The sequence below is a fragment of the Dendrobium catenatum genome, unplaced genomic scaffold (genome assembly GCF_001605985.2).
Source record: "Dendrobium catenatum unplaced genomic scaffold, ASM160598v2 fragScaff_scaffold_674, whole genome shotgun sequence".
Lineage (NCBI taxonomy): Eukaryota > Viridiplantae > Streptophyta > Magnoliopsida > Asparagales > Orchidaceae > Dendrobium > Dendrobium catenatum.
This window is the reverse complement of record NW_021319136.1, coordinates 573,545-594,743: the sequence shown is the minus strand read 5'-3', so window position 1 is coordinate 594,743 and position 21,199 is coordinate 573,545. Positions and strand designations below refer to the sequence as shown.

Here is a 21,199-nt window from a genome sequence, read left to right as displayed (position 1 = left end):
GGAATCTTTGTCTGTATTGTATCTACAACTTCTTGAGAACCTGGATTGAATGCCTTCTTGCCTTCCTAGCCTATGTTCTCTCCAAAAACTTTACATTTATAGGATTCCTCAGCTCAAGGAATTACCAGACCTCCCTCCCTCCTTGAAATCTCTGTCAATATTTGTATTTTAAATTATCTTAATTAAGCTAATTAAATTAATGTCTAATTAAGAATAAATCTAATCCGCGGGCTGGCTCTCCAGTTCGTTCGCGTGAAGTTCCCGCTTCGGCTTCGCTGGTTCGCGCGGCGTAGAGCTTCGAGCGAGTCAGTTGCCATTGCCTGTCTAGGGTTTGCTTTTCCTCTTCTCTGCATTTATTAATTGCTGTTCTGCTTCTCGTGGCATGTCCAAGCTTCTCCTCTTGCTCCTCCGACATTGTTCCTAACGAAATATCTCCCTTTTCACGCGCTTCTTCGGTCGGGATTCTTTTTCCCTCGCGCCAAAAATGCCGTAAATCCTCCGAACCGAAGGATTTCGTAAATCCGGGTTTTGCATTTTTGGCCGTTTGGCTGGATTTTGCCCAAATCCGCCCCAAATCTAGCCTAAATCCTGCATCGGCTAATTGGCAAACATGTATTCACTGGAATGAGTCCTCTGTGGTCTTCGGGAGATCTATTTCACTGGGAACGAGCTTCAATCTCCTTGTCATGTGCGATTGGACCTTCTCCTTTGTTCTTCTTTACTGCTGTCTGAGCAATGTTCTTTTTATTTATTTATTTAGTGGAAGCTTGTTGCTCTCCCTCTGGATGGCACATTTCAGTGTGCAATCAGGTAGAGCGCTTCGGCTTCCTTCGACTTACCTCTGTGACGGCTTGCTCTGAGCCCATTTTCCCCTGTCTCATGCCCTTTTTTCCTGTCTCATGCCCCTTTTTTTTTCTTTTTTTTTTTTTCACACTGCACTGTATTTTTCGGGCTTCTGGCTATCATGCATGAAGGAAGCGCTGGAAATGATGTGAGAGAACCAGCTCAAGATCCAAGCTGTCGCCTTTGTTTCCTTCCTGGCACATCAGAGAACAACACTGGCATCTCAAGAAATGTCTATGGAAGCTACGAGATGACGCGGATGTGTTCGATGAGCTTGAGTACAGGAAGCATAAGATATTGCTGGCCTAAAACGTGGAGGAATCAAAGGTGTGTTCCATTATGAACTCCATAAAGAAACGATTTGTGAAAATTGCCATGGGATAGGTTTTCTGGGTTGCATGTGATTGGGATGCAAAACCTAGCTCAATGGCACCATTAACAGCACAGATGGATCGTTTATATCTAACTCACTGAGTATAAGCTAGAAATTCTCAGTGGTTTCCTTTTTTTGTAGCCCTCTGGAAGAGATCGGATTGGGGCAATCTGAAGTTGTCAAGTTTCATGTAGCCAACCCCATGTAGTGGGATGAAGGCTAGATGTTGTTGTTGTTGTCTATATACAGTTCAGTTAAGTATGGAAACAAACAGTCAGTCTGTTTTCTCTACTGTTGCATCGAACTAATCCTCTAATACTTCCAATTTCTTAATATGTTGCACCTCTAGTGATGCAAAGACACAATCCTTTTCATTCCCATAAAATTTATTATGAGGAAGGAAAGCTTCCCAAAAAGGTGGAAGAGTTGCCACTCCAAGCATTCATCCAATTGGATATACTCTAGATTTGAGATCAAATGGGCTTTGTTCATACATATTGCAGATTTGGCACCCATGCATTGTTGTGTTGTTAAGGTTTCCAAGCACATTCTCATCTAAGTCAGGATATGCAATTCTAAATCCAAATGCTTGAAATAAGGGAGAATGATGCGCTGGTTTCATTTCCAATTGAAGGTGGTATCTTCTGCAAGTTAGCTTAGCCCTTTGTGAGCTAAATTTTTTATGGCACAAATCCAAGTAGTCTCTCACTTCTTCCTTCCCAAGCCTCTCTTTCCTTAGAAATCTTCATGTGAAAAAATTTCTTCAGTTGCAGCTTCTGTGGAACATCTACTGGCCTCTTTGGAACAATTAGAGCTTGAAGAAGTGTCTTAATAAGTATTCCGCTCCCAAAACTACCAGAACTCTGGCACTCTTTGTATGGACCGTGTCTAGCACTTTTTGAGAACCTGGATTGCCTTCCTTCTTACCTTTCTATCCTTTCTTCTCTCCACTTGCGTAAAATTTTTTTGGTATCTGACCTCAAGAAATTACTTTATGCGACCCACTATTACACAAATGATGCTCACGGTCATGCTATTAATTGGACTGCTCTATCTATGGGAGAAAAGTCAATACAGTTACGTTGGAATCTCTTAAAAAAATAGGCCTGTTTTGGAATCACTTGATGCACTTCAAGGGAGTCGTATGCATGATTTTATGTCCAATAATTTCTTATCCTGGATTACATTTGCACGTATGACAAAATCAATTAGGAAAATGTGCTACTCTCTTTGGCTTTTAAAAGTTTGGGAAGTAAGATTTTTGAAACTCAGTGGGCAGGCAAGGAGAGAGGGGGGCCTCAATGGGGATTTATTTTACTTTTAATTATTCATCATAGAAATCCAAAATGAACCCAAAAAATAGCGGGTCGGGTCGGCGACTTTTCTTCATGCTACGTGGCGCTAAAACGTTGGTGGCCGAACGTAGAGGAGCGTATGTTCACCGAACCAAATAAAAGTTCCATCGGTGCAGTTTTGAATTTAAGCTTTTGATGAAAAACATTGTATAGAAGTTTTAAACAATGGTTTTGGATGTGAAGAACTGGGTCAGAATTCCATATTGCTATTTTATGATTCTGATTATTTCCAAAATATTTACAAAGTAGGAGGGAGGTCTGGTTGTTTTTGGAGCGGAATACTTATTAAGAACTTGATGGAAGTGAAGGATTAAGAATATGGAAGGCACTGCAATGATTTGACTTCTTCATGGTTTAATTTGCTAGTTGTATGTAGGGTATGCAAATTCTACTTATACACACCCTGTGTACAAGTTGTATGCAGGGTGTCTACAAATCATGTGGCTTCATTTTATTGGAGCCCAAATGTGAGCTATGTCTGGATTCTGCACCTGATAATTTCTCCACAAAAAGATGGATTAACTTGCAGAAACCACTGCTCTTTCTCATTTGAAAATGAAAGTAACATTAATTTGCAGTGTTTGGATTTGGGAAGATTTGAAGCAAATTGTAGATCTCGAGTTTTGGAGGTGCTTGAGAATTTTAAACCACAAAACATTCTGAAGAAACTTTGGATATATGTTTACATGGGTGCCAGGTCTTCAATATGTGCCTTCGTATAGCACTTATTGAGAATCTGTACTATATCTAGCATTTCTTGAGAACATGGATTATCTGCGTTCTTACCTTTTTAGCCTTTCTTTTTTCTTACAAATTTCACGTTCATATTGGTCTCATTTACTCAAGTTTTGGATTGAGGTGACTAGATTTTTTTCTTCCTATGAGATTCATTATTACTCAAATGTTGGATCAAATAGAGGCCTGAGCGCTGCATCGTTGAACAATAGATCTAAGATATCTAAAATGTGTACTCTTATTAATGTCTTAATCACCCAAAGTTACAATCCCCTCACTAGGCTTATTGCTACTAAAATTACACTCCATATATTCAATTTTAGATCTACTCGAGCGAAAACCTTTTAGACTCTGAGGTTGACCTCCATAATTCAAGTTTACCTTCAACTTCCTCCTCTAGTTTTATCAACAAAAATAATATTATCAGCAAAAAAACATACACCAAGGTACATCCTCTTGCAAATGTCTAGTGAGAACATCCATGGCTAAAGCAAAAAGATATGGGCTTAAGGTTGATCCTTGATTTTATCCAACCTAAATAGGAAAATCCTTGGTCAACCACCTTGTGTTTGAACACAATACATATCTTTAATGATTTGAATATAAGCTTTATCAATTAAGAACTTGAAACATCTGATAAGAGGAACTTTATGAATTTGTCCTAAGAATGGGGTAACATTGGTGTATAAGATGGAGGACCCTAAAATCCCATGTTTTTTTTAAATATTTTCAGGAAAAGAAAGTAGAAGGGAGGTTTTTTGGAGTGAAATATTTTTTATGAAGGACAGAATATGGAAGGCACTGCAATGATTTGACTTCTTCAAAGTCTAATTTGCTAGTTGAGTTGAGGGTGTGTAAATTCTACTTATACACCCTGTGTACAAGTTGTATGTAGGGTGTGTGCAAATCATGTGGCTTCATCTTAGTGGAGCCCAAATGCGAGCTATGTCCGGATTCCGCACCTAATAATTTCCACAAAAAGATCGGTTAACTTGCAGAAATCACTACTCTAACTCATTCAAAAATGAAACTACCATTAATTTGCAGCGTTTTGATTTGGGAAGATTTCAAGCACATTGTAGACCTCAACTTTTGGATGAGAAGGTGCTTTAGAATTTCAAACCACATAACCATCTAAAGAAACTGAGGATAAATGTTTACATGGGTGCCAGGTCTTCAATATTTGCCTTGTTGTAGCACTTTTTGAGAACCTGTACTATATCTAGCATTTCTTGAAAACATGGATTGTCTGCGTTGTTACCTTCGTAGCCTTTCTTCTTTCTAACAATTTTTGGATCATATGGGTTACATTTATTCAGGTTTTGGATCAAATAAGTCGAGCCTTTGGGAAAGAATGAAAGGAAAATTTTCTCATCCCTTGACGCTATATGTATATTATTTATGGAAGGAACGGAATGGCAGGAAATATGGCAATCACATCTCTCCTACTTCGTCTATTTTAAGCTTTAAGCAGGAAGCGTTCTCATATGGATGAAAAAAAATCGGTAAGAGTCTTTTATCCCTCTTTACAATACTGGCAACACAACTTCTATTTTTCCTCATAATCGGTATGATGTTCATCTGAAATCGGTTGTTTTTTTTTTTAAGAGAGGGCTATGATGAGTCATATGGCCCTAGGGGTTCTCCTGGATGGCCTCTCTTTTCTTATGGTTTTGTACATGCACGAATTAGGTCTTAGGGGGCTGTTTGGTAACAATCAGGATTTAACTAAGGCTTCGTTTGGGGCAGCTTTCTTAATGCTTTATAAAGAAGTTTTTTAGTACAAAAATATTTGAAGAGGTTTTAGGTTTGAAGCTCGTGTGTGCAATGTATGTGTGAACTTGTCTAAATGTAAAAAAAAAAAAAAACAACAACAACAGTTCATTGACAATTATCTTGTTGAATTGGAAGTAACATCGGTTTCTTTGGCCAAGTCCTGCAAATTTGCCGGACCATAGGATTTAGTAAATCTGAAATTTATTGCGAAAGGAAATAGATGATTTAATTTGCTTTAAGATGATTTAATTAGCACCCTAAATGGACCTTTCTTTATTAGATTTAAACGAGAATTTGGCTTTTAATAGGACTCAATGGAGAAAAAGGATTCATGTAGCCGACCCCACGTAGTGGGATAAAGGCTTGATGTTGTTGTTGTTGTTGTTGTATGTTCAATTTTTACGTTTGGTGGCATATAGCTCAAAATCCTGCTACCAAACAGCCCCCAAATGTTCTTGGCAACCGAGAATCCCTGCACTATGGGTCTAACTTCCTTCCTCTGATGGTAGATTATTGGTTTCTTTCTATTTGCTCTGAGCTCTCGGTTTATCTTTTTTTCTTCCTTTGGTTTGAATTACATATCTCACTAATTTTGGTTTTTGGACGTATCGCACTCTTTCATTAATATAGTTTTCTGAGCCATGATTTTTAGTTGGTTCCAAAAAAGAAAAAAAAAAGACGCATCGGAAGAAAAGCTTAGAACTTTGCAGCCTCCTACATAAACCAAACACTTAAACCAATGCTGCTACTATATGCCAGATATCACGTATCTACGGATATGATGTATTCACCGACGACTAGCCTTAATTGAAAGTTTTCACTCGATATCGGGAGGGGTAATTAACTAGAGGGGCTTGCGTATCATAAAGTCCCCTCAAAATGAGGGCGAAATCTCTGTGTAGTGTCTTATTTACATACCCAATCTGCCTTCCCAAAATTTATCTCGGAACCAATTATGTTAAAACTCCCTGAAAAAGCAACGGGCGAGGCCGGTGCTGAATATTCTGAGCCTGCAATCTGATAAGAGGAACTTTATGAATTTGTCCTTAGTTAGGGGTAACATTGGTGTATAAGAGGGAGGGAGGAGGCTAAAATCCCATGCCCTTTTTGGAAAATTTTCAGGAAAACAAAGTGGGAGAGAGGGCTGGTTGGTTTTGGAGCCTAATGCTTATTAAGAACTTGATGGAAATAAAGGACAGAATATTGAAGGCACTGCATTGATATGACTTCTTCAAGGTCTAATTTGCTAGATTTATGTAGGGTGTGTAAATTCTTTTTATACACATCCTGTGTACAAGTTGTTTACAGGGTGTGTGCAAATCATGTGGCTTCATTTGATTGGAGCCCAAATGCGAGCTATGTCTGGATTCTGCACCTAATAATTTCTACACAAAAAGATGGGTTAACTTGCAGAAATCACTGCTCTAACTCATTTGAAAATGAAACTAACATTAATTTGCAGCATTTTGATTTGGGAAGATTTGAAGCACATTGTAGTTCTCGACTTTTGGATGAGAAGGTGCTTTAGAATTTTAAACCACATAACAATCTTAAAGAAACTGAGGATAAATGTTTACATGGGTGCTAGGTCTTCAATATTCGCCTTGTTTTAGCACTTTTTGAGAACCTGTACTATATCAATCATTTCTTGAGAGCATGGATTATCTGCGTTCTTACCTTGTCAGGCTTCTTTCTAACAACTTCACAGTCATATGGGTTTAATTTACTCAAGTTTTGGATCAAATAAGTCGAGCCTTTTGGAAAGAATAAAAGGAAAATTTTCTTATCCCCTTCTGCTATATGTATTTTATTTATGAAGGAATGAAATGGCAGGAAATATGGCCATCACATCTCTTCTATTTCGTCTATTTTAAGTAGGATGCGTTATCATATGCTATGCTTTAAAAAAAAAAAAAAAGTGCATGATTCTGTTAACCTTCTTTACAATATTGGCAACACAACTTCTATTTTTCCTCATAATTGATAATGTTGCAGGCTAGAATATACATGTTGTTATAGTTACAGTTCCACGTCTTAGCGTTGTACGGATATCTAGCTCACACAAAGAGAACACAAAAATTTTTATGTGGAAAACCCTTAAAGGGGGGAAAATTACGGAGTCTAGCCCAGTTGAAAATAATTCCACTAGAATTTGAGTTGAGTACAGTGGGTTGACTTGTTCTCGAGGGTGATCAGATTACAAATGTCAATTGTATGGTTGTAGTCTAGTGACAAACATGGATGAAAGTTCGGCATCAATTGGTGGTCCGGCGGAAGCCCGGTCTTCAGTTGGTGATCTGGCAGATGTCCCGTTGTCAGTCGGTGATCAGGCGGAAGTTCGACATCTGGCGATGGTCCGGCGAAACTCCGACGTCAGGTGGTGTTACGGTAGAACTCTATTGTCAGTTGGTGGTCCGGCGGAACTCTATTGTCAGTTGGTGATCCGGCGGAACTCCATTGTCAGGTGGTGATCCGGTAGAACTCTAGGCGTCTCACGTCTGGTGGTCGAGAGGAGCAAGGGGGCAAGAGCGACCTCCAACCTCTCTCTTGTTTCCTTTTGCTTGGTGTCCCTTTTTTAGAGAGAGGTTTATTTATAGTTCTAGAAAATCAAGGGTATTTTGAGTATTTTGAGAGTGTTTTTTATGGACGGCCAATGTTGATTCCTTTGATCGTGGATCGTTTGTTGGACATTTGAATGTCTTATTGATATCGGAATTTAATGATCTTGGGCTCGTTGATTTTGTTTCGTCGAGCCGCTCGATTCGACTATAAGCATGTCATGTTTGGAAATCGTTTGGTAATACAAATTGTGGTATGAACCTTCCAACAACGATTCGGGTCCTTTTTTTGGACCCATTTGGGCTCGGATTGAGTTGAATTTGGTGTCGTTGGGTTCGTATTTCGAGACATTTAGTTCTTAGAAATACAATATATGGTACGACACGGGCACGACATTATAATTTTTATATTAAGTAAAATATCAAAGCATAATATTTGAAATTACAAAAAAAGGAAAGTAACATCATTTGTAGCCTTGTAGTTTATAATATCAAAATAAAAGTAAACATTATGTCTATTACAACAATAAAAGCATAAACATAAATTGTCTAGCACATGAAGTTTCAACTATTCAATAGACGGAATGAAATGATTGGCTTCTTCAGTGGTTTGTCTTTGAACTTCTATATCATATTCAATAAATATCATAGCTTCTAATTCAGGCTCATCAGGAGACTCAAATCCATCTCGGAAATGAGAGAACCTCGCTCGCTGCCGCAGAAGTAAATATGTCGGGTCTTTTTTCAGATTTTTTTTATTTTCAACGGACACGCGTATCGGATACGTTTGTCCTTTTGAAATTAAATAGTATTTTAGTTGGATACGGCAGAGTCGTATCCGACACGTATCGATGTTGTATCGGAGGCGTATCCGTGTATTAGATACAACACGCCTTCATAAATAGGTGTATCGGTGCAACATAACTCTCTTGCAACATGTCTATGAAGATGAAATGACAGGAATTTGATCTTAAAATGTGGATTTGTTTTCCCAAAAACTTGATGGGAAAAAAGTCATTACCGTTGCATTGGATTCTCTTAAAAAAATAGGTCTGTTTTGGAATCACTTTGATGCACATCGAGGGAGTTGTATGATTGAGGTTATATCCAATAATTTTTTATCCTGGATTACATTTGCAGGCATGACAAAATCAAATAGGAAAATGTGCTCGTCCCTTTGGCTTATAGAAGTTTGGAAAGTAAGATTTTTGTAACTCCGTGGGCTGCAGGCAAGGAGTGAGGGGGCCTCAATGGGGATTTATTTTACTTTTAATTACTCATCATAGAAATCCAAAATTGGAGTGAGTTAAAAAGATTTCTGGATCTCTATTACCAGTAAAGGTAATAGGGCTGTTTTGAATTTAATCTTTGATGAAAAGCATTGTATAGAAGTTTTAAACAATGAGTTTGGATGTGAAGAACTGGGTCAGAATGCCATATTGATATCTTATGATTGTGTTATATTTTACTCCCAAAATATTTACATTTTTTTTTTCTTTTGCATTTTATAGCACATTCGGACAAGATCATAAGTTTCATAAAGATGATTTGGTCTGGATGTATATTGCATCGGGTGTCATTCAGTTGCCCTGGAATGGAGATGAGGCTGAAGGATATTGGAATAATTTATTTTAATGTTTTGGTCAATAAATCTTTTTTTGGCGAGTTCCAAATTGAATATGAAATATAATACAAGATGCATGATTTATTATATAAATTGAATTAGCTTTGTAAATTAAGAACTTGAAAATCTGACAAGAGGAACTTCATGATTTTTTTCTTAGAATGGGGTAACATTTATGCTTCCGCTGTAATTCTGGTTCCTGGTTCTTCGTTCTTCTTGTAGGCTGTTTGTTTTATTTTGGGGTTCTTCCCTGCGGCATGCATCACTCTGTTCTGTTTTTGAATTTGACGACTGGGGGGAAATGATGAATGGGTTGCATTCCTTACCCCTTTGCAATGATGAATGGTCAATAGCATTTTTTTTTGTCAAAAGTGATAAAAAAAAGGATGGCGGTTTTTATGCAACTTCTATTGGATGGCAATTCCGCAACCGGAGGACGGTTTATGGAGGACGGTTTATGGCTACCTGGATGCAACTTCTAGCTTACCTGAGCCCTATTCTTCAGTCTTCCTGTGGCTGATCTTTCACTGCATTAACTTGCTGTTTTTCTCTTTTGATCACTTTTTGACTTGTGTAACTTTATTTTTGCACCATTTTGGCGAGCATATTTAGCCTTCTGGTAGTGGCTCCACCCCACAATTTTGCTTTTCTTTTCTCTTCTTTCTTACACATGTAACTAGTCTTTTAACATCAATGAAAATTGGGCTTTGCCCTTAATTTTCCAAAAAAAAAACCCCTATGTTTTTTTGGAAATTCTCGAGGAAAACAAAGTGGGAGGGAGGTCTGGTTATTTTTGGAGCAGAATACTTTTATGAACTTGATGGAAGTGAAGGACAAAGAATATGGAAGGCACTGCAATTATTTGACTTCTTCAAGGTCTAATTTGCTAGATTTATGAAGGGTGTGTAAATTCTACCTATACACACCCTGTGTACAAGTTGTATGCAAGGTGTGTACAAATTATGTGGCTTTATTTTATTCGAGCCCAGCTGCGAGCTATTTCCGGATTCAACACCTAATAATTTGCCCGAAAAAAGATGAGTTATCTAGCAGAAACTGCTGCTCTAACTCATTTGAAAATGAAACTAACATTAATTCGCAGCGTTTGGATTTGGGAAGATTTCAAGGAAATTGTAGATATCGACTTTTGTATGAGAAGGTCCTTGAGAAATTTATACCACATAACAATATAAAGAAACTGAGGATAAATGTTTACATGAGTGCCAGGTTTTCAATCTGTGCCTTCTTGTAGCTTTTTGAGAACCTGTACTATATCAAGCATTTTTTGAGAGCATGGATCATGTGCGTTCTTACCTTCTTAGCCTTTCTTCTTTCTACAAACTTCACGTTCATATGGGTCTCATTTACTCAAGTTTTGGATTGAGGCTGCTAGATTTTTTTTCTTCCTATGAGACTCATTATTACTCAAATGTTGGATCAAATAAGTCGGGCCTTTGGGTGGGAAAGAATGAAAGGAAAATTTCTCATCCCTTTATGCTGTTTTTATATATTTATGGATGGAACGGAATGGTAGGAAATATGGCCATCACATCTCTTCTACTTCATCCATTTTAAACAGGATTCTTTCTCATATCGATGAAAAAAAAAAAAAGAGTAGAGCATGTGTCTCTTATCCCTCTTTACAATGCTGGCAACGCAACTTCTATTTTTCCTTATAATTGGTACGATGTTCATCAGAAATGTTCTCTTTTTCGGATAGGAAATTTTGTTTGTTTGTTTGTTTTTTTTTTTCCGAGAGGGCTATGTTGAGTCATATTGCCCTAGGGGTTCTCCTGGATGGCCTCTCGTCTGTTGTGTTTGAATTAGGCCTTAAGGGGCTGTTCGGCAACAAGCAGGATTTAACTGAGGATTTGTTTGAGGCGGCTTTTTTAATTCTTTCTAAAGAAGCTTTTTAGTAAAAAATTTCTGAACTAAGAGATTTGTCTATGTATTGTAATTGTGAATTTGTATTAATTAGCTTAAATGCTAAAAAAAAAACAACAGTACGAAATTTATTGCAAAAGGAAATAGAGGATTTAATTTGCTTTAAGATGTTCAATTTATGTGTGTGGTGGCATTTAGCTCAAAATTCTGCTACCAAACAGCCCCCAAGTGTTCTTAGCAACTGAGATTCCCTGCAATATGGGTCTGCCTGCCTTCCTATGATGGCAGATTATTGGTCTCTTTCTATTTGCTCTGAGCTCTCGGTTTCTCTATTTTTCTTTTTTTGTAACCTTTCATTTTCTTGAATCTTTGTACCTTGAAAACATGCCAAAAGTTAAACTACTTGATAATAAATTTCAGAGGGATGACTCGGATTGTGACTTTGCTTCGCTAGAGGTGTTACACATTGAGAGATTAGAAGCATTGGAGGATTGGTTTGACTCAACATTAGCAGCAGCAGATTGTCGTTTTTCCTTGCTTAATTGAACTATACCTGAAGGACTGCCCAAAATTGCAAGAGTTTCCCTCTTTGCCTGCTAAGCTCAGGAAATTATAGATAGATAATTTCGGTTGGAAAACTTTGAACTTGTTACGAGGCACTAGCAATTGTTACATCATTTCTAGTCTTGCAGCAATAAGAAACTTGACAATTCGAAATAGTGGTGATCTCATCTATCTCAAAGGACTGAAAGATTTGGGGACTACAGAGAATTCCCAGCTCTTACTCAACGAACTCTTTATTAAGCATCCATCGGTGTTGCTAATGGAGCTATTAAGCAGTATCACCTCCATTCAAAGGGTAATGATCGGTTGTTTTCTTTTTCAGTTGCGACAGAGCAGTGGTTTCTGCAAGTTAGCTCATACCGTGTTTTTGGGGAGCTGTTCTTTATGCTTAATGTACAACTCATCGAGCACATCATCTACCTCATCAATAGCATCTCGCAGCTGTCATATCCATTTGTTGAGAGCCGTGTTATTATGGCCTCCAATTTTTGCTTGGCTGGAAGCAAAGTCGAGGACAGCTTGGATCGTGAGGTGGTTCTCTCGCAGCCTTGCCCGTCTGTCATCTGACTTGCTCTTCTAGGTAATCAGAGTAAGCGTTCATGATCTTCTCCATGATTGGACCAACAAACCATTCTTCCATGGCACCGATGATCGTGGTAGAGAGAGCAGAACAACCGAACAATGGGTATTTTACTTATCATAGAAATCCAAAATTCTGATCTCTATTGCCATTAAAGTTTCATAAAGATGATTTGGTCTGAATGTAGGTTTCATCTGGTGTCATTCAGTTGCCCTGGAATGGAGACGAGAATACTAAGGTGGATGAGTGGCTTTACTCTTAGATCCTAAACTCTAAATCCTAAACGGGCATGTACGGGAAAGGTTGGAGTAGCTCCAATGACAGATAAGAGTAGAGAGATTTGCTTTAGATGTTTTTATGAAATAAAATGGTGGCCTTCCGATAACTTGGTTAGGAAATTAGATGTATTAGATTTGACTTATATTAAGAAAGGTAGAGGTATACCTAAAAATTTTTTGTTAGAAAATATTAGAAATGATATGTTTTCATTTGATTTAAATGAGAATTTGATTCTTAATATGACAATGGAGAAACAAGGATTTCTGTAGCCGACACTTAGTGGGATAAAGGCTTGATGTTGTTGTTGGAAATGATCTTATCCCCTGTTCTTCTTTGCTGGTATATGGGCAATAATGTTATTTTGGAAGCCGTTCTGCTCTCCCTTTGGATGGCACACTCTTGGTATCCTTATTCTGCTTCTCCCTTACCCTTTCAAGCAGTGTGCAACCGGGTAGAGCGCCTCCACTTCATTTGGCTGGCATCAGCTCTTGCCACATTCCTCATAGTCATTGCAACAACCTAATCATTTATGAGCCCATTTTGCCTTTATATTTTGCCACCCTCTGCTTTTTTCAAATTGATCCCAACTTGAAGAGATTGTGAAGAAACTTTGATAAAGTTTCAGCTGATATTATTAATATTCTTCATCTTTTAGAGATCACAACGTGAGTTGCGCAAAAGATGTGAAACAAGATCATTGCCTAAAAATGAACAGATTGATTAAGGCAAGGAGTTTGTTATGATGTGGATGATGAAGCCATCAAATGAACGTCATACTCATTTTATCGGCACTAATATGTACAGCAACATTTCTCTTCTATCAATGGTCGGTTTTGGTGGTATGCCTAAGACAACTCTCTTGTAAAATGTTTATTAAGAGGAATTTGATCTTAAAATGTAGATACGTGTTTCCAACAACTTGATGTGAAAAGAGTCATTGTAGTCATATTGCAATCTTTATACAATTTAAAGACTCATAACTAATTATTTAATTTCTAGTTTTACTATTAATTATTTAAGTATTTTTTAATAAATTTTTAATTTAATTATATCATTATTTATCTAATTAGTTATTTAAATATTTTATTACTAATTATTAATATTTTATATTATATTACTTAAGCTAAATTAGATGAATTTTTAATTTAGATGGTAGGCTTGCTTTTCATCTTCTCCATTTGTTTGTTGCTGTTGCTTTTCCTCCTGAATTGAAGGTCAAGATGGGAGCTCGCTCGCTATGAAGGTAACCATCTTTTTCCCTTTTTTGCTTGCTTCTACCAAATCCTGGAAATTTGCTTATTGGTCGGATTTAATAAATACGGGATTTAGGACAAAAGGAGGAAAATTAAGTATTTATTTCTTCCGGATTTGACATGTCCTTAAATTACGTTTGGCAGGATTTAGCAATAATCCCTGCATAAATCCTATTTTCAATGCACCTAAGTTATTGAGATGGAGGAAATGTTGAGATTAGAGGGCTTGGAGGAGGTTGCATACTTACAAATCCCCTAAGTGATAGAAAAGTGAAAGAAGCTCACCGTTTTTCATCTACTAGATTTTGCTACATCTTTTTTATATTTTTTTTTATAGATTGGTATGAGATGCTTACGGTCATGCTATTGATTGGACTGCAATATCTATAGGTAGGCTTCAACATAGCGTGCTTTATTCACCGGTGGTTATAACGGTACAATAGTTTTCATGCAAGCCATGAAGTCCCTACGATTGCCTACCGCATATGTCCAGCCTAAATGATAACTTTGTTTTTATGTTTGCGACAAATTAAGATCCATTGGTAAGAAAGGTCATGGATGGTGTTCTAGATTCTAGCTTTAGATGAAATGCATTGGATAAACGTTTTAAAAGAGTTTTTTTCCCAATTGGAAATATTTGTCTACTCAGCACATAGCTCCCTCAGCTTGTTGAATATATTGCTTATAATTTCAGTGGTGGAAATGCTCCAAATTTATACTTCTAATTTTGATTGTTATGGTTGTTATTGTGGGTTCATTTGATTTTTTTTATTCTCTATGGGAATGATCTTCTCCCCTGTTCTTCTTTGCCGGTATCTGGGAAATGATGATATTTTGAAAGCCTTTTGCTCTCCCTTTGGATGGCACACTTGGTGTCCCTATTTTATGGGGCCCTTAACATCAGCGTGCAAGCGGGTAGAGCGCCTGCGCTTCATTTTGCTGGCATCGGCTCTTGCCAGATTCCTGATAATCTCTGATAGAACCTGATCATTTCTGAGCCCATTTTACCTTGTCTTATACTCTCGATATTTTTTTTGAGTTGATCCCAACTTGAATAGACAGGAGGGGTTTTTGAAGAAACTTGACAAAGTGTCAGCTGATGTTGTTAGGTTCCTTCATCTTTTAGAAAGCACATACCAGGAGCGACAATGTAAGTTGTGCAAAAGATGTGAAACAAGTTCTTTGCCTAAAAATGATCAGATTGGTTGAGGCAAGCAGGTGTTTGCTATTATTATGTGGTTGGGGCTATTATATGTAATATCTGATTGTGTTGATAAATCGGGTTATTTTGTTGCCTCGAATTGTTCTGTTTACTCATCCCCAATAGAGACAGACGTCAAATGAACATCATACTTGTTGCATCCTTGAGTATTTGCGGCGGTAGAGAAATATAACATTTAACGTCTTAACTTTGTACGAAGATCCTGCACACAATCAGATAGGAGAGAGGGTGTAGCATTTATGAGACATCAATATTTTTACGTGGAAGCCTATGAAAAAGTGGAAAAAATCACGGGGCCTAATCCATTATGAATGAATCCACTAGTATTTGCAGTTGATTACAAATGAGGCCCTTCTTTAGGGGAAGGCCTTAGCTTTATGTGCATCTTATAGAGTACATTACATGGTGGAAATGCTAAGAATCACTATTAACAGAGATCGTAAGAACTATAGTCGGTGGGTGATGGAGGTCGAAAGGACCGTTGTCTGACAACGAAGGTCAGAAGGACGGCGTCAGGTAGAAGTTTAGCAATGGATAGAAATCGCACATTGGATAGCTGTCCAGCTAAAATCCGACAATGGGTAGAAGTCCAGCGTCGGGTAGAAATCTGGCGACGAGTGGAGATTCGTCGTCGATTAGAAGTCCGAATTCAGTCGGTGGCCAGGGAGAACTCCGACGTTAGATGGTATTCGAGCAAAACTCCAGGGTCACTTGGAGATCGGACATAACTCTGACGTCGCTTGAAAGTCGGGCGGAACTCCGGCGGCACTTGAAAGTCGGGCAGAACAGCGGCGTCCGGCGTTACTTGAAAGTTGGGCGGAACTCCGGCGTTACGTGAAAGTTGGCGTCGCTTGAGTCCGGCGGAACTCCGGTGGTTGCCGAGGAGTTTCTTCCCTCATTCTCTTCTCTCTTCTCCTCATGCGGTGGCTGAGGAGTTTCTTCCCTCAATACTCATTATCAGAACTACTATGGTCAGCAACATTTCTCTTCTTGCTATTTTGGGCCTTGGCGGTATGGGGAAGACAACTCTCTTCCAACATGTCTGTGAAGATGAAGTAACAGGAATTTGATCGTAAAATGTAGATTTGTTTTTCCAAAATCTTTTATGGGAAAAAAGTCATTACAGTTACGTTGGAATCTCTTAAAAAAATAGGCCTGTTTTGGACACTTGATGCACTTCAAGGTAGTCGTATGCATGTTGGTATGTCCAATAATTTCTTATCCTAGATTACATTTGCTTTTATGACAAAATCAAATAGGAAAATGTGCTCCTCTCTTTGGCTTATCAAAGTTTGGGAAGTAAGATTTTTGTAACTCAGTGGGAAGGCAAGGAGAGAGTGGGCCTCAATGGGGATTTATTTTACTTTTAATTATTCACATAGAAAATCAAAATTGGAGTGAGTTAAAAAGATTTCTTGTTCTCTATTGCCAGTAAGGGTCATCGGTGCAGTTTTGAATTTAAGCTTTGATGAAAAGCATTGTATAGAAGTTTTAAACAATGGTTTTGGATGTGAAGAACTGGGTCAGAATGCCATATTTCTATTTTATGATTCTGTTATAAATTATTCCCAAAATATTTACAACGTAGGAGGAAGGTCTGGTTGTTTTTGGAGCGGAATACTTATTAAGAACTTGATGGAAATGATTTGATTTCTTCAGTCTAATTTGCTTGTTGATTTGAGGGTGTGTAAATTCTACTTATACACACCCTGTGTACAAGTTATATGCAGGGTGTGTACAAATCATGTGCTTCATTTCATCGGAGCTCAAATGCGAGCTATGTCCGGATTCCGCACCTAATAATTTCTCCACAAAAAAGATGGGTTAACTTGCAGAAACCGCTTTTCGAAAATGAAACTAACATTAATTTGCAGCTTTTGAATTTGGGGATTTCAAGCGCATTGTAGATCTGACTTTAGGATGAGAAGGTGCTTGAGAATATCAAACCACATAACCATCTAAAGAAACTGAGGATAAATGTTTACATGGGTGCCAGGTTTTCAACATGTGCCTTCTTGTAGCACTTTTTGAGAACCTGTACTATATCAAGCTTTTCTTTAGAGCATGGATTATCTGCGTTCTTTCCTTGTTAGCATTTCTTATTTCTACGAATTTCACGGTCATATGGGTGTCATTTACTCAAGTTTTGGGAAAGAATGAGGCTGTTTGGCAACAAGCGGGATTTAACTAAGGCTTCGTTGCGGCTTTTTTAATGCTTTCTAAAGAAGTTTTTTAGTACAAAAATTTCTGAACAAAAACAACAGTACGAAGACAATCATCTTGTAGAATTAGAAGTAACAACGGTTTCTTTGGCCAAGTGCTGCAAATTTGCTGGACTATAGGATTTAGTAATTCAGAAATTTATTACAAAGGAAATAGAGGATTTAATTTGCTTTAAGTTGTTCAAATTTTACGTTTGGTGGCATTTAGCTCAAAATCCTGCTACCAAACAGCCCCAAGTGTTCTTGGCAACCGAGAATCCCTGCACTATGGGTCTAACTGCCTTCCTCTGATGGCAGATCATTGGTCTCTTTCTATTTGCTCTGAGCTCTCTGTTTATCTTTTTATCTTTTTTTTTTTTTTTTTGTAAACTTTTATTTTCTTGATCTTTGGTTTGAATTATTATTTTACCTGTAAAAAATTTTGGTTTCGGGCATTCTGTTTTTTTTATCATAACATTTGACTAATTGTTTTTTAATTGATTTCATGTAATTGGCTGAATTGAAATGAAAAATCTTACATAATATTTTGATCTACTTAATTATTGATTAATGAGAGAAAAACTGAAATATTTGAATAAAAATTCTTACTAAATTATATCACTAACTACTTAATTAAGACAAATTAGATAATCAATTTATCCACTAATTATACTATTAATTATGTTAATCAATAATAAGTTAGAGGCGTCTAGCGCTTGCTTTTTGGTAGTTGCTGTTTGGCTTCGTTGCTTTGCAGGAGGTGTAGGAGGCACGAGTCTCTTCTTTGGATCTGTTGTTGTTCAAATTCACTCCTTCGACGACGGTCCCTTCCTGTTGGATCGGAAGTTACAACATTTTGATTGGAAGCGACGATGGGAGCTCGCTCTCTGTGAAGATAACTTTCTCCCTTTAGCGCTTCTTCGCCCAAATCCAGAAAATCTACTGAATTACCTGATTTAGTAAATCCAGGATTTGTAGAAAAAGAAGGGAAACAGAGGATTTATTCCACCGTGAGATTTACGGGGCATTAAAATCCCGTTTGGCAGGAGTAAGTGTAAATCCTGCTCAAATCCTTGTAGAAATCCTGTTGTCAAATAGCCCCTTAAGGTACTTTCAAGATAGTCTTCGATTTGAGGTGATGTCCAAAAAGTTCTTGTGCTGGATGACATTTGGGAGGACGAGCAGGAGAATGTGCTTGCCCCTTTGGCTTTTGGAACTTTGGCAAGTAAAATTTTGATAACAACTCCGATAGACTCAGTTGCTCTGATGTTTGCAAAGGTAACTAAAAAGAAGAAGGAAATAGTTAAATTAGATGGCCTAGGGGAAGGTGAGTGTTTGCAGCTCCTCAACTCTCATGCATTTGCTGGTGTAGAGAACCACCCTGATGATCATGAAAATTTATGAGTCATGGCTCGAGATATAGTTAAAAAGCTTTTAGGATCTACATTGGCTGCTAAGCTCATTGGTGGTGTTCTAAATTCTCTTGACTTGGATGAAATGCGTTGGAGGGAAGTTCTTAACGATTATTTTAAAGCTTACCTTAAAAATCAATTCAGATGGCAGACAGGCATGGAGGAGGAGCTTGCAAGGCTGAGAGAGAACCACCCCAAATTCAAGCTGTCATCTTTGCAGCTAACCAAGCACAAATCAATGATAAAAACGGGATCTCAACAAATGGATATAGCAGCTGCGAGATTCTATTGATGAGGCAGATGATGTCCTCGATGAGTTTGAGTACACAAAGCATAAAGAACCGGTCTTCAAAAACACGGAAGAAACAAAGCTTCGTTCCGCCACCACGAGTTTCCTATTTGATTCTGCTCGTGAATATATTTAATTTATTTGATAATCTATTTCTAACTAAAATGATCAGAAAAGAAAGTTCATGAGCTTCCGATTTGAAAGTCTGTAAAATTATCAAAATTGGCTAACGTGTTCTCAAAAAAGATCCCAATTTGAAGCGACTGGAGGAGGCTGTGCAGAAACTTGATAAAGTTTCGGTTGATGTTAGTACTTTCCTTCATCTTTTAGACAGCGGGAAGCAGGAACAGAAGGAGCAGGAGGTTGATTTCTACAAAACACGTGAAACAGGATCTTTGCCTAAAAATGATCTCATCGGGCGGCGCAAGGAGGAGCTTGTTATGGAATGGCTGAGAAATCCATCAAATGATCCTCGGACAACTTGGTACAGAAACATTTCTCTTCAATCTATAGTGGGCCATGGTGGTATGGGGAGACAACTCTCTTGAAACATATCTATGAAGATGAAATGACGAAGGAATTTGATCTTAAAATGTGGGTTTGTGTTTCCAACAACGTTGATGCTAAAGAAGTCATTGCAGATATGTTGGAACTTCTTAAAAAGGAGAGGCCTCGTTTGGAGAAACTTGAGGCACTTCAAGGGCCTCTCAAGAATGAGGTGATGTCCAAAAGGTTCTTACTGGTCCTTGATGACGTTTGGGAAGACGAGGAGGAACGGGATAAAAGTAAATGGGAGAATGTGCTCGCCCCTCTAGCTTCTGGGGGTTTTGCTAGTAAGATTCTGGTAACAACTCGAACTTGAACGGACTCAGTTGCACTGATGTTTTCAAAGGTAATTAAAAAGAAGAAGGAAATAGTAAAATTAGAGGTCCTAGAGGAAGATGAGTGTTTGCAGCTCCTCAACTCTCATGCATTTGCTAGTGTAGAGAACCCCCCTGATGATTATAAAAAATTAAGAGCCATTGCTGGAGAGATAGTTAGAAAGCTTTTAGGATCTCCATTGGCAGCAAAAGTCATTGGTGGTGTTTTGAATTCTAGCTTTGATTAAAGTCATTGAGCAAACGTTTTAAATAGTAATTTTTTCAGTGCAGAATTGGGTCGAAATGACATATTTCCCATCTTAAGTTTGAGCTATATGTTCCTCCCAAAGCATCTACAAAATTGTTTTGCATTTTGTTGTATATTTCCACAAGATCATTGGTTCGATAAAGATGATTTAGTACTAATGTTGATTGCATCAGGTTTCATTCTGCCACCTTGTATTCTAGGAGAGGCTGAGGAGGATATTGGAGGAAGGTATTTTGATGTTTTAGTCAAGAAATCTTTCTTTGACAATATTCAATTTCAACATATAACATATTACAAAATGCATGATTTACTACATGAGTTAACTATTTCTGCACAAGAATGCTTTAGAGTTTTTGGTGATGAAGAGTTGCTTTTTTCAATTCTTGAAACGATTCGACACTTGTCTGTTGATGTTAGCAATTTAAAAGTGCTAAAAAAGATTGAGAAATTTAAAAATTTGTGTACACTTTATTTGTATTATAGAGAAGATGACAAGATTTTGATGATGTACTGAAATTTTCAAAGTATCGAAAAGCATCCTTGCCGTACATTTATGCTCCGTGCCTAAAAACGGTACCCGAGGCAATTGGATACATTTTCGATACTTGAATATTTTTCAAACTTTACTGCCAAGATCATTCTCAAAGGACTGAAAGATTTGGGGCCTACAGAGAATTCCCAGCTCATATTCTACGAACTCATTATTAAGGATCCATCAGTGTTGCTAATGGAGCCATTGAGCACTATCACCTCCATTCAAAAGCTAGCATTTAAGGGTAATGATGAGTTGGTTTCATTTCTAGTTGAAACAGAGGGGAGGTTTCTCCAAGTTAACTCATACCTTCATGAGCTGAACTTTATAAGTTTGAAATCTTTGCAATTCCTCCCTTCCTCACTGACGAACTTTTATTTGGTCCGGTGTAAGAATGCAGAGGAACATCCGGTTGTAGGCAAAATCCCGCCTATACCGAGGTGTACCGAGTTTTTCCAAAAAACTCGGTACACCTCGGTATAGGCGGGATTTTGAGCTTTATCAATTAAGAACTAGAAAAATCTGATAAGAGGAACTTTATGAAATTGTCCTTAGAAGGGTAACATTGTTGTATAAGAGGGAGGAGGCAAA

The 21,199-nt window shown here is 37.8% G+C and overlaps 1 protein-coding gene and 1 long non-coding RNA gene across 2 annotated transcripts in view; both read left to right on the top strand.

The window, feature by feature from the left end:
- Nucleotides 1-20,995, top strand: part of LOC114579881 — a 58,885-nt gene extending 37,890 nt beyond the window's left edge. The window contains exon 4 of the mRNA XM_028695792.1: nt 20,250-20,995. Coding sequence (XP_028551625.1) covers nt 20,250-20,590 — 341 coding nt within the window. The 3' untranslated portion in view covers nt 20,591-20,995. The remainder of the gene's footprint in view (nt 1-20,249) is intronic.
- LOC110114673 lies at nt 2,823-15,310 on the top strand. The gene is made up of 3 exons (XR_003701113.1): nt 2,823-4,811; nt 11,569-12,397; nt 12,480-15,310. It is a non-coding gene; the product is annotated as an uncharacterized LOC110114673 (long non-coding RNA).
- Nucleotides 20,996-21,199: the final 204 nt, after the last annotated feature.